Source organism: Gopherus flavomarginatus, chromosome 5 (assembly GCF_025201925.1).
Source record: "Gopherus flavomarginatus isolate rGopFla2 chromosome 5, rGopFla2.mat.asm, whole genome shotgun sequence".
Taxonomy (NCBI): domain Eukaryota; kingdom Metazoa; phylum Chordata; order Testudines; family Testudinidae; genus Gopherus; species Gopherus flavomarginatus.
The window spans coordinates 61,995,712-62,011,085 of record NC_066621.1 but is presented as its reverse complement, the minus strand read 5'-3'; the positions used below and the strand labels follow the sequence as shown (position 1 = coordinate 62,011,085).

The window sequence follows — 15,374 nt, the reverse complement described above, 5'->3', positions numbered from 1 at the left end:
CCACCTTATAGTAGCCCCATCTAAATTGTACTTTCCTAGCTTATCTATAAGAATATCATGCGAGACTGTATCAAATGCCTTACTGAAGTCTAGATATATCACATCCACCGCTTCTCCCTTATCCACAAGGCTCGTTATCCTATCAAAGAATGTTATCAGATTAGTTTGACATGATTTGTTCTTTACAAATCCATGCTGGCTATTCCCGATCACCTTACCACCTTCCAAGTGTTTGCAGATGATTTCTTTGATTACCTGCTCCATTATCTTCCCTGGCACAGAAGTTAAACTAACTGGTCTGTAGTTTCCTGGGTTGTTTTTATTTCCCTTTTTATAGATGGGCACTATATTTGCCCCCTTCCAGTCTTCTGGAATCTCCCCCGTCTCCCATGATTTCCCAAAGATAATAGCTAGAGGCTCAGATACCTCTTCTATTAACTCCTTCAGTATTCTAGGATGCATTTCATCAGGCCCTGGTGACTTGCAGGCATCTAACTTTTCTAAGTGATTTTTTACTTGCTCTTTGCTTATTTTCTCTTCTAAATCAACCCTCTTCCCGTAAGCATTCACTATACTAGACATTCCTTCAGACTTCTCAGTGAAGACCGAAACAAAGAAGTCATTAAGCATCTCTGCCATTTCCAAGTCTCCCGTTACTGTTACCCCCTCCTCATTGAGCAGTGGGCCTACCCTGTCCTTAGTCTTCCTCTTGCTTCGAATGTATTGATAAAAAGTCTTCTTGTTTCCCTTTATTCCCATAGCTAGTTTGAGTTCATTTTGTGCTTTTGCTTTTCTAATCTTGCCTCTGCATTCCTGTGTTATTTGCCTATATTCATCCTTCGTGATCTGCCCTAGTTTCCATTTTTTATATGACGCCTTTTTATTTTGTAGGTCACGCAAGATCTCAAGGGTAAGCCAAGGTGGTCTTTTGCCACTTTTTCTATCTTTCCTAACCATCGGAATAACTTGCTTTTGGGCCCTTAATAGCGTCCCTTTGAAAAACTGCCAACTTTCCTCAGTTGTTTTTCCCCTCAGTCTTAATTCCCATGGGACCTTGCCTATCAGCTCTCTGAGCTTACCAAAATCCGCCTTCCTGAAATCCATTGTCTCTATTCTGCTGTACTCCCTTCTACCCTTCCTTAGAATTGCAAATTCTATGATTTCATGATCACTTTCACCCAAGCTTCCTTCTACTTTCAAATTCTCAACAAGTTCCTCCCTATTTGTTAAAATCAAGTCTAGAACAGCTTCCCCCCTAGTAGCTTTTTCAACTTTCTGAAATAAAAAGTTGTCTGCAATGCAGTCCAGGAACTTATTGGATAGTCTGTGCCCCGCGGTGTTATTGTCCCAACATATATCTGGATAGTTGAAGTCCCCCATCACCACCAAATCTTGGGCTTTGGATGATTTTGTTAGTTGTTTGAAAAAAAGCCTCATCCACCTCTTCCGCCTGATTAGGTGGCCTGTAGTAGACTCCCAGCACGACATCACCTGTGTTTTTTACCCCTTTTAGCCTAACCCAGAGACTCTCCACCCTCCGTCTCCTATGTCCATCTCCACCTCAGTCCAAGTGTGTACATTTTTAATATATAAGGCAACACCTCCTCCCTTTTTCCCCTGTCTATCCTTCCTGAGCAAACTATACCCATCCACACCAACATTCCAGTCGTGTGTATTATCCCACCAAGTTTCAGTAATGCCAATTATGTCATAGTTGTATTTGTTTATTAGCACTTCCAGTTCTTCCTGCTTATTACCCATACTTCTTGCATTTGTATAAAGGCATCTAAGATACTTGTTTGATTTTGCCTCCCAGCTTTGCCCTGACCCTCCTTCCTCTCTGCCATTATAGCCCGTGCTCCCTCCTGCTTCCAACCCATCTCCCAGGTCTTGTTCCCCACTTTCCTGTGGGCTTTGCTCACCTGTCCCCGTCGAACCTAGTTTAAAAGCCCTCCTTACCAGGTTAGCCAGTCTGTGCGCGAATAAGGCCTTTCCTCTCTTCGAAAGGTGAACGCCATCTGTTCCTAGCAGTCCTTCCTCAAGTAGCATCCCGTGGTCGAGGAAGCCAAAGCCCTCCTGGCGACACCATCTTCGCAGCCAGGCATTCACCTCCACAATGCATCTGTCTCTGCCCGGACCCCTACCTTCAACAGGAAGAATCGAAGAGAATACCACCTGCGCTCCAAACTCCTTAACCCGTACTCCCAGAGCCCTGTAGTCACTCTTGATCTGCTCAGCATCACACCTCGCAGTATCATTTGTGCCCACATGGATGAGTAGCATGGGATAGTAGTCAGAAGGCCGGATAATCCTCGACAAAGCCTCTGTAACGTCTCGGATACGGGCCCCTGGCAGGCAGCATACCTCCCGGGATGAACGGTCAGGGCGACAGATGGGTGTCTCTGTCCCCCTCAGCAGAGAGTCTCCAACCACCACTACCCTACGTTTCTTATCAGTGGTGGCAGCAGACCTCCCAGCCTTAGGGGTACGAGACTTCACCCCCTTAACTGTTGGGGGTGATTTCTTCTCTGCTGTATCTTTTACCACAACAGGAGGGTTCGCAGCAGCGGTGGAGCACTGCCCGCTGCTAGAAGTAACCAGCTGGCCGTGTCCACCCTGAGCCTCCTCCTCCACTGGTGTGTCAGGTACACCCTGAGGCATCTCCTCTTCCACTGCAGTGTCAGTAGTCCCGTCAACTGGGACAGCACCATCAGCTGTCTCCACATGGATACTGTCCAGGAATTGCTCATGGACATAGATGTTCCTCAGCCAGGCCACCTCCTCCTGTAGCTCTCCCACCTGCTGCCTGAGAGATTCCACCAGTAGGCACCTTTCACATTGGATGCCACCCCCAGCCTGGATATCAGTAAGTGGAAATTGCAAATTACAGTCTTTGCAAGCCCACACCTGAATCTGGGTAAAAGCATCCATGCTTTGGTGCTCTGTCTGGCTACAGGCGCAGGTGGAGGTGGAGGAGACAGAAGCAGTGCTGGCACAGGTGTTACGGGTCCTCCTCACCATTTTAAGCCTCCCTCTGTCAAAGTCTCAAATTCCTGTCTACAGCTCTCTGTCCGCTCCTCTTTGCCCACAGATGCTGTCTGTGCTCCTCCTTCACCTGGAGAACTCCCTTGCAAAACTCCCTGTTAGCAGCTCCTGTTCGCTTCTCTCTCTCTTCCCCCCTACCCCCCACATGGTGGGTGGCAGGGCTCAAACGAGCTGAGGTTTCGATCCCCCCTTTGGACTCATGTAGTAGGGGGTCGCGGTGCAATGAAGTTTGAGAACCTCTGCTCTATACTACCCGTTTTTAGCTGAAATACAAATCTTCTTGTAGATTCAGAGTTTTCTCTGGCTTATGGTCTTTCCTTTCTTGTTACTGACACTTATTAAAATCAGCAGCGTAACGTTACAGAGCATGACTTGGAAAGCTGCTCTGACACCATGGAAGGCATTTCCACTCTCGCTGATGGTTTTTGCTGCATCGCTTATTATTGTTGCTCTTCGTTGTATCCCTCATTTGTTAGTTTTTAACTTACAGGGGAAATGTCTCACATCAAGTATCTTGTTTAATTCTGTGGCTTAGGTGCCTTCTCGGCCCTATTATTACTTCATCTCTTTATCCTGGGGGTGCTGCCTTCTCCCCCTTGTTTGATTGGCAATCCAGTTTATAGCAATCCTTCTGGAGAAAGGGTGAGCTGTACATGAGGCTGGGCAAAAATGGATGTTCTCAATATGCAATAATCAAATGGATGCTTCTCATCATTAAGGCTAAGATTTTTGTCATGGTTATTTTTAGTAAAAGTCCTGGCAACAAACAAATTCACGGAGCCATGACTTTTTTTTTAAACTAAAAATAACCATACAAGCAACAGCAGAGGCAGCAAGAGGCGCATGACTGCAGCTGCAGCCCCCACCATGGGGCAGGGTTGTATGGTCACAGCGAAGACCCCCACCGCGGGGCTATGTGGGGAGCATAGCCCTGGCTCCAGCTCCTGCTTCAGCTGCTGAAGCTGAAGAAGTCACGGAGGTCCGGTAAAGTCACGGAATCCGTGACTGCTGTGATCTCCATGACTAAATCGTAGCCTTAATCATTGTGTGCCTAGAAGAGCTCATTTGGGGAGAAGAGCAAAATGACCCCAGTCTGCTTCTGTATTTAATTGTTTTACTTTCTTTCTTCTCAGCAGCAGCCTGAAAGGAGATGAAATTCTGAAACTGTGCTTTCAGTTGTATATGTGGTCTTGCTAGTCTCACTAGCCCATCATACAGTGATATTACCTTTGCTTTTAATTAATTACTGTAGCTTTGCAACATCACCTCATAATCCAAACTCTTATTAGTGACCTTTCTGCTGCAAATTTCACATGTGATTTCCTCTGTTGACTCTTAACTTCAAGAACATGTTGTGCTATTTCTAGGAACAGCATTTGTAATAATTAAAAAACCCAGCTTCTGTATGATGAAAATCAAAGTGAAATAGTATTTCTTATGGAGAAATAATGAAAAACATCTCAACAAAGAGACCCAATTTAGCATAAATAATAAACTGGGGGAAAGTGATACATTGTACAGCTTAAGCAAATAAATAATGTACAGAAAAGAATTACTAGTGGCGGCAACATTATTATGCCAGATGATGCAGCACAGAAGATAATAGAGCACATGCAGTATTCCTAGTTGTGAAGTTATGAGCTCAGTTATTCTATTTCTTTTTCAAAGCTGTCTCAACAATTCTTCTGTCAGCCAAGCAATTGTCAACCATAACTGCATATTGAATGAGAGACCATTTTATTTTAATTTGTTTTAAAATCCTGGAAGGTTAAAGTCTTCTGTGGACAGATCAGGGTACAACACAGACAACTGCAAGATTCCAAGCAAAACTTTCATAAGTGCCTTCGTCCCATTGAAAATCAATAGGACTTAGGCTTCTAAGGGCTTGTCTACACTTAACTCTGCAGTGGTACAACTGCGCTACTGTGGTGCTTCAGTGAAGACACTACCTATGCCAAGAGGCAGTACATAGGTCAATGGGAGAATTCTCCCGTTGACTTAGTACTGTCCACACCAGGAGTTAGGTTGGTTTAACTACATTGCTTAGGGGTGTGAATTTTCTGGTGTAAACCAGGCCTAAGTCTAGGGTGACCAGATGTCCCAATTTTATAGGGACAGTCCTAGTATTTGGGGCTTTTTCTTATATAGTCTCCTATTATCCCTCCCCCTGCACCTCGTCCCAATTTTTTCACACTTGCTCTCTGGTCACCCTACCTACGTCACTGAGGTGCTTCTCAAAATTTTACCCTGTATCTGCATTCCTGCCAATATACATCAACCTTTTCAGTGATGCTTCCTCCATGAAAATGTAAAGGTAGGTCAGTTCCCATACTCACTCAGTCTGCTAAGGCTGCTTATAATTGTGCCAGTTGTCAGTGATTGCACTCATCCGTTAACAAATTGAGGCCACCAACATATTCCCCACCAATGTGGGCCAAACTTGAAGCAGTAGCTGAAGTTGTGATCATTCTCAGAAAATAGAAACCCAGCCTGGTTGGAGTGGATCAGTGCTTGCGTGGGAAATATACAAGGAATGTGTAGCTGCAGCACAAAATTATACTTGGGACTAAGCAGTAGGCTTTCTACCTTTCTGAGTCAGTAGTAAACTACTGCCTTCCATATTAGATGGCAGTGTGCTGCTGAGGTTAGCGTCTTTCAGATAAGGTGTAAAAGTGAAGTCTGCTCTAGTGGGTTAGAAAAATCCCCTGGCACAGTTTTGGGCATGTTTCAACTTGGATAATTGCGTTTTGCTTACTGTCCCTAAATGCTTACTCTAATTGTAATGAGTTACAATATTCTTTGCTTTCTTCTTAGACAGTCCCTAATGTTGTGTGATGTTAACTGATTGCCCTGTTCCTTCCCAGGGGTGGTTAGATTTCAGTAGTGGGCAAAGCCACTCTGAAATATAGTTTGTAAGATCAGTTATTAACTATTATGTAAATGATACCATAAACGTGCATAGATCTTTCCAGACAAATAAGTCAATGGGTGAAATTTCTGTCCCCATTCTAAAAAACCTTACTGTCTAAGTTATTGTATGTTTTTTTTGAGCACCTAGTTGTGCTAGTGCTTGTCTATATGTCTGCACTAGGGGAAGCACTCTCCCATCTACTGTGTAGACATACCCTGAGTGAGTGTGTTGGGGGGAGGGAGGGGTGGCACAGTGCGGAAGAGTTCGTTGTAACTCTTAGCAGTGAGGTTTTTGGGAGTCGAGAAGTGGCTAGTGGGTCGATGACTATGCAGGTATGCTGGCTTATTTCTGCATGGAAAGGTATAGAGAGAAGAAACATAGCAGCCTCTTCCAGAACAAAGATGAAGATGGAAATTCCATCATCTCGATCGCTGTAGCGTACATCTGTGCAGAACTCATTTATCTGGCTTTACTCAATGATGTATTTGTCTGTAACTTTAGGGAAAAGCTATGTGATCTCTCGCATTCTTGCCGCATCAATGCAATATTTCCTCTCCCTGTTAGAATAGAGAGAAACCCCTTGTATCACCTGGTCCACTAAAACCTGGGCACTGTGCGGCAAATCAAGAGAGGAATCCCATCCTGTTTGTTGTTGTTGAGAATTCCAGCTCAAAGGCCATAACTACAACCTGGAGCCCAGTTTACTAACAATAACTATGAATTAGTTATGCGGAATTGAAAGTTACTAAAAGAACATTAACCTTACTAGGATAATACAAGCCATATGTTTAAAAAAACAACCCCCAAATAAAACCACTTCAAAGGATATTTATCGAGGACTGTATGGGAGTTTCATTGAATCAAGTAGCTTCTATACCTTTTAATAAGATTTAGCTTTATTTGACAACAAAGCTATTAAGAAATGTAGGGTTGTGGGTTTTCTTGATAGTACTAAGAAGAAGGAAGCAACTTGATGTCAGGTAGATGCTGGCTCTTGCTGATACCTTCTGACCGCAAATGTCCCTGTAATATGCTATGCAGTCAGCTAAAGTCAGATTGAGAGGAAATGGGGAGAATATTGCCAGCTACAGCATAATGAATGATACAGCTGGGAGGCTGAATTTCTGTCTTTGGAGCTGCCGTTAAGGAGGTTAGAAGTAGTAGTAGTGAAATGCAGTATGGAGGCTAGCTGCGGATCTAATAACCATCGCCCAGAAAGCAGCACAGGATAAAAACATAACAAGTCAATAGTTAGTTACAAAATGGATGTGGTTCTTTAAATGGATGCTCCAGCATGTGATCAGACCCAGGCAAGATCATGTGGGGCTATCAGGCCTCCTTGCTTCAGTAACAGAGCTGGATATTGTCCAACTAATATAGCTATGCTATTTCTAAGATACCTATCACCACAGTAGCTAAATGCTAGCATGACAAGCTGCCAATGACTCTGCAATGCCTAAGAATCCTCATTCCCCTTTTACAGGGCACAGGAAAGTTCAAGCAGATCAGGCCTTCATTAACATATGCAGAACATTTGCTACAGATGACTATAGGACACCTTCCCACCAGAATCATATAAGAGACAATGAACTGATGTGTTTCCCTGACTGATATCTGAGCAGAGATACGTGCCTAAATTAATACCTCTTCTGGCAGTATACATTTATTGTTTCACTTCTAGGCCTTCGATTCCCATGGCCATTTCAGCAATTTCAGAAGTAGTAACCTTTTATATTTTGAAGAATGAGAATTGAGTATAAGATTTAGGGCCAAATTCTGTCCTCAAAGACATAGATCAGTGCAACTCACATTGACTACTTTAACGCAGTTTGTTTATTTATTACTAGGGACTACTTTAAGTCCTCTTTATTGTTATTCCCAGAGAGTACTTACCAGTGGTTCACAGTCATGCTGGAAGGACATAACAAGTGGGGTCCTGCACAGATCAGTTCTGGGTCTGGTTCTGTTCAATATCTTTGAGAATGATTTAGATAATGGCATAGAGAGTACACTTATTAAGTTTGCGGATGATACCAAGCTGGGAGGGGTTGCAAGTGCTTTGGAGAATAGGAGTGTAATTCAAAATGGTCGGGACAAACTGGAGAATTGATCTGAAGTAAATAGGATGAAATTCAATAAGAACAAATGCAAAGTACTCCACCTAGGAAGGAACAATCAGTTCACACATACAAAATGGGAAATGACTGCCTAGAAAGGAGTACTGCAGAAAGGGATCTGTGGGTCATAGTGGACCACAAGCTAAATATGAGTCAACAGTGTAACACTGTTGTAAAAAGAGCGAACATCATTCTGGGATGTATTAGCAGGAGTGCTGTAAGCAAGACACAAGAAGTAATTCTTCCACTTTACTCCATGCTGATTAGGCCTCAACTGGAGTATTGTGTCCAGTTCTGGGTGCCACATTTCAGGAAAGATGTGGACAAATTGGAGAGACCAGAGAAGAACAGCAAAAAATGATTAAAGGTCTAGAAAATTGAAAAAATTGGGTTTGTTTAGTCTGGAAAAGAAAACAGGTATGTCTCCTCTCCATCTTCTCAAGCACTTAAAGGTTGTTACAAGGAAGAGGGAGAAAAATTATTATTGTTAACCTCTGAGGATAGGACAAGAAGCAGTGGGCTTAAGTTGAAGCAAGGGAGGTTTATGTTGGACATTAGGAAAAACTTCCTAACTGTCAAGGTAGTTAAGCGCTGGAATAAATTAGCTAGGGAGGTTATGGAATCTCCATCATTGGGGATTTTTAAGAGTTGGTTAGACAAACACCTATCAGGGATGGTCTAGGTAATACTTAGTCCTGCCATGAGTGCAGAGGACTGGACTAGTTGACCTCTCAAGGTCCTTTCTAGTCCTATGATTCTATTATCTGAATACTTTCACCCAGATAAAGGGAGACAAATTCTGCCATTAGAAATTCATGCTCAGATCCAATCGAATTAAATAACCAATTAATTTTTTACTAGCATTATTCTGTTTCCTATTATACTCGGTGAAATGAAGTGGTCACTCAGTGTATGAAAAACGGTCAAGTGATTTGTGAGAGTTTTGAAAACTGTTTTTATCTTCAGAGCTATCCAGTAGCTCAAGAGTCTTGGTCCTAACTTGTTGATTGCTGGATGCTGCTTGAATTAAGAAATAGCAAGAGATTAGTGAATCTCTTCAGGAAATACTTTTTTGGCAATATTAGCTGAAATTCAGTGGATAATGAGTGTGAATGTGAGGACAGTATTTGGTTACTTGGGATGAAGCTGTATGGAAAAGGAACTTTATGGTAGCTACACGTCTATGCATGTGCATCTGTCTATTACCCCAAATCTCATCCTTTTAATTACAACTTCTTTATTGGGGGCTACTTGCAAGAGATGGTTAGACTAGACCATGTATCAGTCAGCTGTACACTGGAAGTATAATAATTGAATATAAACTTTGAAACGTTCAGAGACAACATGTCCGAGTTGGAAAAATCCAGATTAGCACAACCTTTTTCTTTAAATGTCAGGATGGGGGAGGAGGAGGAAAGTCAGTCTTGATGTATAACTTCAGAAATGTCAACTTCTTACAGTGTGAATTGTTCATATTTGCTTTTCACCTTTTGAAGGGCTAAGCATGTCTTTCATCCTTGAAGTGAAATGGAGCTGATCTTAGCACTCAAACAGTAACACAGTGACATGACAGATTAAGAAACACTACATATTTACAGAGATTGGAAGCTAATGCAAGTAACCAGTCCTTCATTAGTCTCTTGTCAGAGTTGTCAGGGAAAAAAAGAAGGGCAAAAAAGAAGGGCTTCTCACAGGAAGCTAACAGCTTAATCTTCTCAATTTATGTTAAAAAAGATAAAAGGATGGACTTCCTGACACACGTCGGGAGTTATGATCCCAGCTGATAGAGAGTGTCATTTTACATAAGCTCTTTGTACATTTCCATCTGGCTGGTTGAAGTTGCCTTTTGGATCTGTAGGTGATTGTGTAGGAGTCGAGCGTGACACTGTACCATCTCTGGAGACAGCACTGATGAATCTACTGCACAACAGAGACATCAGAAAACTCCATTAAAATCTTCTGGAAAGACAGTTTCTGACTTGCATTAATGAAGAGCTATGATTTGCAAATGCAGCTGTATTAAAAAATGAGATTGTTATTTAGCTGAGTACTTGTTAATGTCTCCAGGGAGGCTATTCATAAACTATATGGACTTCCAGAAAAAAGAGGACCTTTTTCAGTGTCCATTTCTTTTGTGAATCAATAATTAACTATGACAAATCAAGGGCTCCTGAGGTACTTCATTCATACTATGTTTAATAGAATAGGAAAATATTTAAACATGGTTTCAGATTAGAATTTTAGCTGTGTGTTGCCCCTGAGAATAGAGGTGTAACACTGACTGGAGTTACGAGATGGTCTGTTGTAGATAGTCTTACAAGGTCTGTTTAACAGACTCTATGGGCAGTTAGATCTTGGGAGAAAATGCTGCATTGTTAATTATGATGCAGTTCTTTTTAGATGCTAAGCATATCACCAATAAAATGTTGGTTCCCCCTTTCTGAATCTCTCTTACTGGAATAGTTTTTAGGTGCACAGATGCTGCCACACAGGACAAAAATATTATATAGTGACACAAATTTTATTTGGTGAATGTCCTGGAATGCATAGGTTGAGTGCTGAAGAAAGTTGTAGGCTCCAGTAAACTGAAACCATATGCTTTATGCAGGGTTTTGTTTTCTGAGCAATTAAAGTTGTATTCCTGAGATAATGCCTCTCACACTGCTCTGAAAATGACTAGTTGCTTGTTTTAAATTAAAGATCTCAAAATCTATCTTTTTGGTTTGTTTTATAGAAGCTCCACCAAAGCTGGAAGAAAATCCTGCTGAAGCTTTCACTGACTCATCCCTCTTTGCTCACTGGGGCCAGGACCTCAGTCCTGAAAACCGACGCATTGCCCTTAAACAATTCCAGTATTATGGCTACAATGCTTACTTGAGTGATCGCCTACCATTGGATAGGCCACTACCTGACCTGAGGCCAAATGGGTAAGTGCTTTCAATTGAACTTAGTATTAACTGTATGTGAAATGCTGATGGTTAGGAGAATTCCCAAGTTCTACAGCAAGCCCACACTTTTTAACTGGAAATGTTATGAAACATTGTCATTACAGTGCTGGTGCATGGGTTACCCAGAATGAATTGAAGGAGGGGCTTTATGAAGTAAGTGTAGACTGAGATTTTTAAAAGTGCCCAAGGAAGTTAGGTGTCTAACTCCCATTAACAGTGCCTGACTCCCTTAAGTCTCTTGAAAATCCTAGCTATAACTTACGCTGCACAGCTGGTCAGTGAGCTCTGTTGTTTAGCCCAATCTATCAGAGAAGAATCTGCTTATTTTTTTGTATTAATCTGCAGTTCATTCAGAAGCTATGGTCAGTACAGCAAATGAATCAGAATTATGATTACTGGAAGTTTAATAGAACCTAGAAGGTGATAGCCCAATAGTGCAAAGTCCACCTGGAATGATGCAGAGTGCATGTTGGAATGGTCTGCTCAAAGCTGGGGAGTCCAGAGCTGGCTGGTACAGATCAGAAAGCAAACAAGGCTGGCCAGCTCAGGTAGCATACACAGGCTATGCGTCTCTTTCATCTCTTGGGTAGCCTTTCCTGGCAGAATGCTGGTGAAGCCCCTGGTGGAGTTGAGAACTGCTGTTCTCCGAGGGAGGTACCATGTGTTTACCAGAGTTAACTAAACTGCTCCCGTGCTAAGTAACCAATTGTTTCCTCACCCCTGCCAGGGTGCATGGGGCCCAGTGGCTACACAAACGTTCCTTTACTGCTCTGGTAATGCATCTCAGGCCTATTCTGGTGGGACCACCTATAGAGGTGGTAGAGTCAAGTCTCCTCATCCACTCAGTCCTTGGCAGGTCGTCTTACACTAGAAACAAAAGTGCCAAGTTTCTGATGTGAACACTTGTCCGCTGGAAACTGGATGGAGAGAAATTGATATCTCGCAATCCACCCAAACAGATATTAGAGTAATCATTACTGGCTGGTACAGACCAGGATTACGTTTGCACCAGTGATCTAGACATGAATGACTTTGTATCTCATTACCAACTCATTAAGTGATCCAGTTGACTTCTTATTCAGATCTTTAAACCACATGTTTTAACAAGTAAAACAAGCAAACAGTAATTGTACCATATACTAGATAAAGTAGTAGTAAAAAAAAAACAACCCAGAATCAGTTAAAAGGTTTGATCACAACACCAAGCCAGAATCTCTAGATATTACAAATATATATCTGAGATCTGATGCAGTGCCAACATAAAAGATATCAAGCCCTGTGCAATTACATTTGCATTCTAGTTCTAACCCATTAGCAGTATCTTTAAGAACAATCTGTATCTTTTTGAATTAATTTAGAAAAATATAAATCTTCTGGGACTAACAAAACGTTCTTGTCAGAATAGAAGCATGCCTGTGCTTTTTTTTCTTATGAAATGATGCTCCTCAAGGATTTCAATTTAATTTTTTAAAACTCTAAATATAAAAAAATTAAAAAGTCTGAGAGCATGAACATTACTATGTCTGAGAGAAAATTATTGCGGTGGGGATTTTTAAAGAAATCCCAGTTACAAGGAATTGTGTTTGTAATTTTCATGAAAGTTTTGATCCTTAGTTAACTCTGCATGGTCAAAATTTAAGATATACTTCTTAATCCATGACAGCAAAATGATAAATGGTCTAAAGAAGATAGGATGCATAGATGTTTCTGATCTTCCTCCTAATACAAGAACAAGGGAATATTCAACTAAATGCAGCAAATTCAATACTGATGAAAGGAAATATATTTTCAGGCAATGTACAAGTAGTTTTTAGAACTTACTGCCACAAGATATAATCGAGGCCAAGAATGTAGCAAGATTTGGACATTTTGTATAGGTAACAAGAATATCCAGAGTTATAATAGCCAATATTTATAAGAAACTTTTGGAAGGGATCGAAAGTCTCATAGAATTGTAGGACTGAAAAGGACCTCAGTAGGTCATCTAGTCCATTCTCCTGCACTCAAGGCAGGACTAAGTAATAACTATACTGTTCTTGACAGGTATTTGCTTGGCATAAACCAACCTTTAACTATTATTAGGAGGGATCTGTCCCTGGAAATGTTACCCATAATCACCCACTGCAGCATTTCTTGCACCTTCGTCTAAAGGAGATGATATTGGCCACTGTCAAAGACTGGGTACTAGACAAGATGGAGCACTGGTCTAGTCCGTTCTATTAGTATGTTTCTGCATGGTTAGTACCATTAAATAAATCAACACGTACTATGCAGTGGTATTTGCCTTTAGGCCAGTATTTATTTCAGATACTGAGAACAAAAAATACTAGAAATAATGCTGTAAATTTAATTACCATAGGTGGCAAGGTTGAATTTTTTTAATGGCATCCCCTGTAGCTGCCTTACAGTATCTAGCATACGATAGATCAAATACCATACATGTATGAAAATGTCATTTTTTTAAAAAGTAAAAATAGTTTCTCTTCTCTGAAGAGAAAATATACATCCACTTTATATAGTCCAAGCTTGCCTCATCTGTGTTTTGGCTTTGCTGGTAACTGAAATAACCAGCAGACATAAACGTCTGTCTAGATTTTCTCCTCAAACTATGCCCTTCTTACGTTCTTACAAGACCTCCCTGTACCAGACCTTAATTTAATCAGGTACTTCAACTCCTTTTGTGGCATGCTAGTATTACTCTCTGTTTTTTCATACAGGGTTTGAACAGTTGATGTAGGATGACTCGAGAGGAGCTCCTCTGCATCCATATGTAGGGTCATAGAGTCAACAACTCTGTTGAATGTTAGGCGCATATCATATACGTGATTTTGAGAAGCCATCTTACGTTTTATAAGCTCAGTTTTTGCCCACATTTAAATGTATAACCACGTAGGGCAGTTAGAGGTCTAAGTTGCAATGATTTGAGCTGCAATTAGTTGTGCTCACAAAACTGAGGCTCGATTTTGTGAACCAAAGATGTTTAAACATGGGAAAAATGGGCCAATCCTGGGGTCCTTATTTCTTCAGGCAGAACGGATCAATTTTAATGGGAGAGAATGATTGTACAAATAGTCGAGCAGAGAACGTAGCAATTGCCATACCTCAAAGTAGGTTTTAAGTGTGACTTATATTGAACATGGCCTTGTGCTCAGCCTCTGTATAGGAGAGAATTTCACCTGTTGAAACTGCCTGCTTTCCTTTGGGGTATGCATCTCTTACTATGTGTTTCTAAAGTGGTAGCACAGTGGGGCCGCAAGCCTAGTTGAGAACTGTAGGTGCTATTGTAATACAAATGATGATAATTGTGCTAATGTCTGGAATATTCAACACTCCTGAAATAACGTATTGGAGTAGTTCTCTGCTGTGTATCTCCTTATCTACAGTACTTACACATAGCATAAGCAGTACTGTGGGGTTCTGTCACATCTTTCTCTCCCAGTACTTCCCGATAGTTATTTTCTGCTGCTGGCATCTCAGTGAGGAGGTGTTTACTTCTCGGCCTCCCACCACCAGTCCCCATCTGTCAGCCAGCACTGCGTCTATATTTGGCAGAAAATACCATTGGCAACAGTGAACTACTAGCTCTAGTGAGCTTGAAATCATTTTGAAGAAAGCAGTGCCAGCCTCACTCTAGGCAGGAATGGGATAACACATTGGGTTAGCTGTAGCTCTGCTGTGCTTATTGTTTTAAATAGGGCAGGCAGCACATATGAAGCTTGCTATGTGTAAAATGTTGAACAAGAAAGATATCGTTGAAAGTTAGGTTATTAAGGAATCCCAGAGCTGTGCACCAAGTCGTCTTTTGACCAGATGCAGAATTATGCTTCTACTTTGCTGGTTGGGAACATTTTGTTGTTGCCTGATCCCTGAAGCACATCTGTGAAACAAAGATAACATTGTTCTTCTTTGCTTATGAGGGGGTGAGAGGTGGGGAATGGAGGTGCAGAGTGGACCCCCAGTGGAGGAACTGTTCTGCAGAATTTCTTTTAAGAAGTGTATGTGGAATGAAAGAATCGGCCAATGGGTGACTATGGTCAGTGAAGCATTTTCTGCGTTGAGAAACGCTGCATGTGCGTGAAAATCAGAAGCAGGACACCTGGAGGGAGGGAAAAAATGTGGCTTTTCCCTTGTTGCAGGGGTTGCTAAATGTACAACAGTGTTTGGCTTGCAGAAGGATCACCTCTTTTCCCAGCTGACTGGAAGTGTGCTGCAGGGATGTTCTCTTTGCTTTTCAGGGAAAAGGTTTTGATTGCTTATTAAAGATCTGGTGTTTAGAAAACTGAACTATTCCACATTAAGCAGCAAGTTAAAGCTAGGTCTGTGCTTAACAATCATGATAAATCAGAACCTTAA

The 15,374-nt window shown here is 41.6% G+C and overlaps 1 protein-coding gene across 2 annotated transcripts in view; it reads left to right on the top strand.

Annotated features, from left to right (window-relative positions):
• The window catches only part of GALNT18 (polypeptide N-acetylgalactosaminyltransferase 18), a 512,560-nt gene that overhangs the window by 180,273 nt on the left and 316,913 nt on the right, over positions 1-15,374 (top strand). For both annotated transcript variants that reach the window (XM_050955082.1, XM_050955081.1), the window contains one exon: positions 10,808-11,000. In XM_050955082.1, the coding sequence (XP_050811039.1) occupies positions 10,808-11,000 (193 nt within the window). The remainder of the gene's footprint in view (positions 1-10,807; positions 11,001-15,374) is intronic.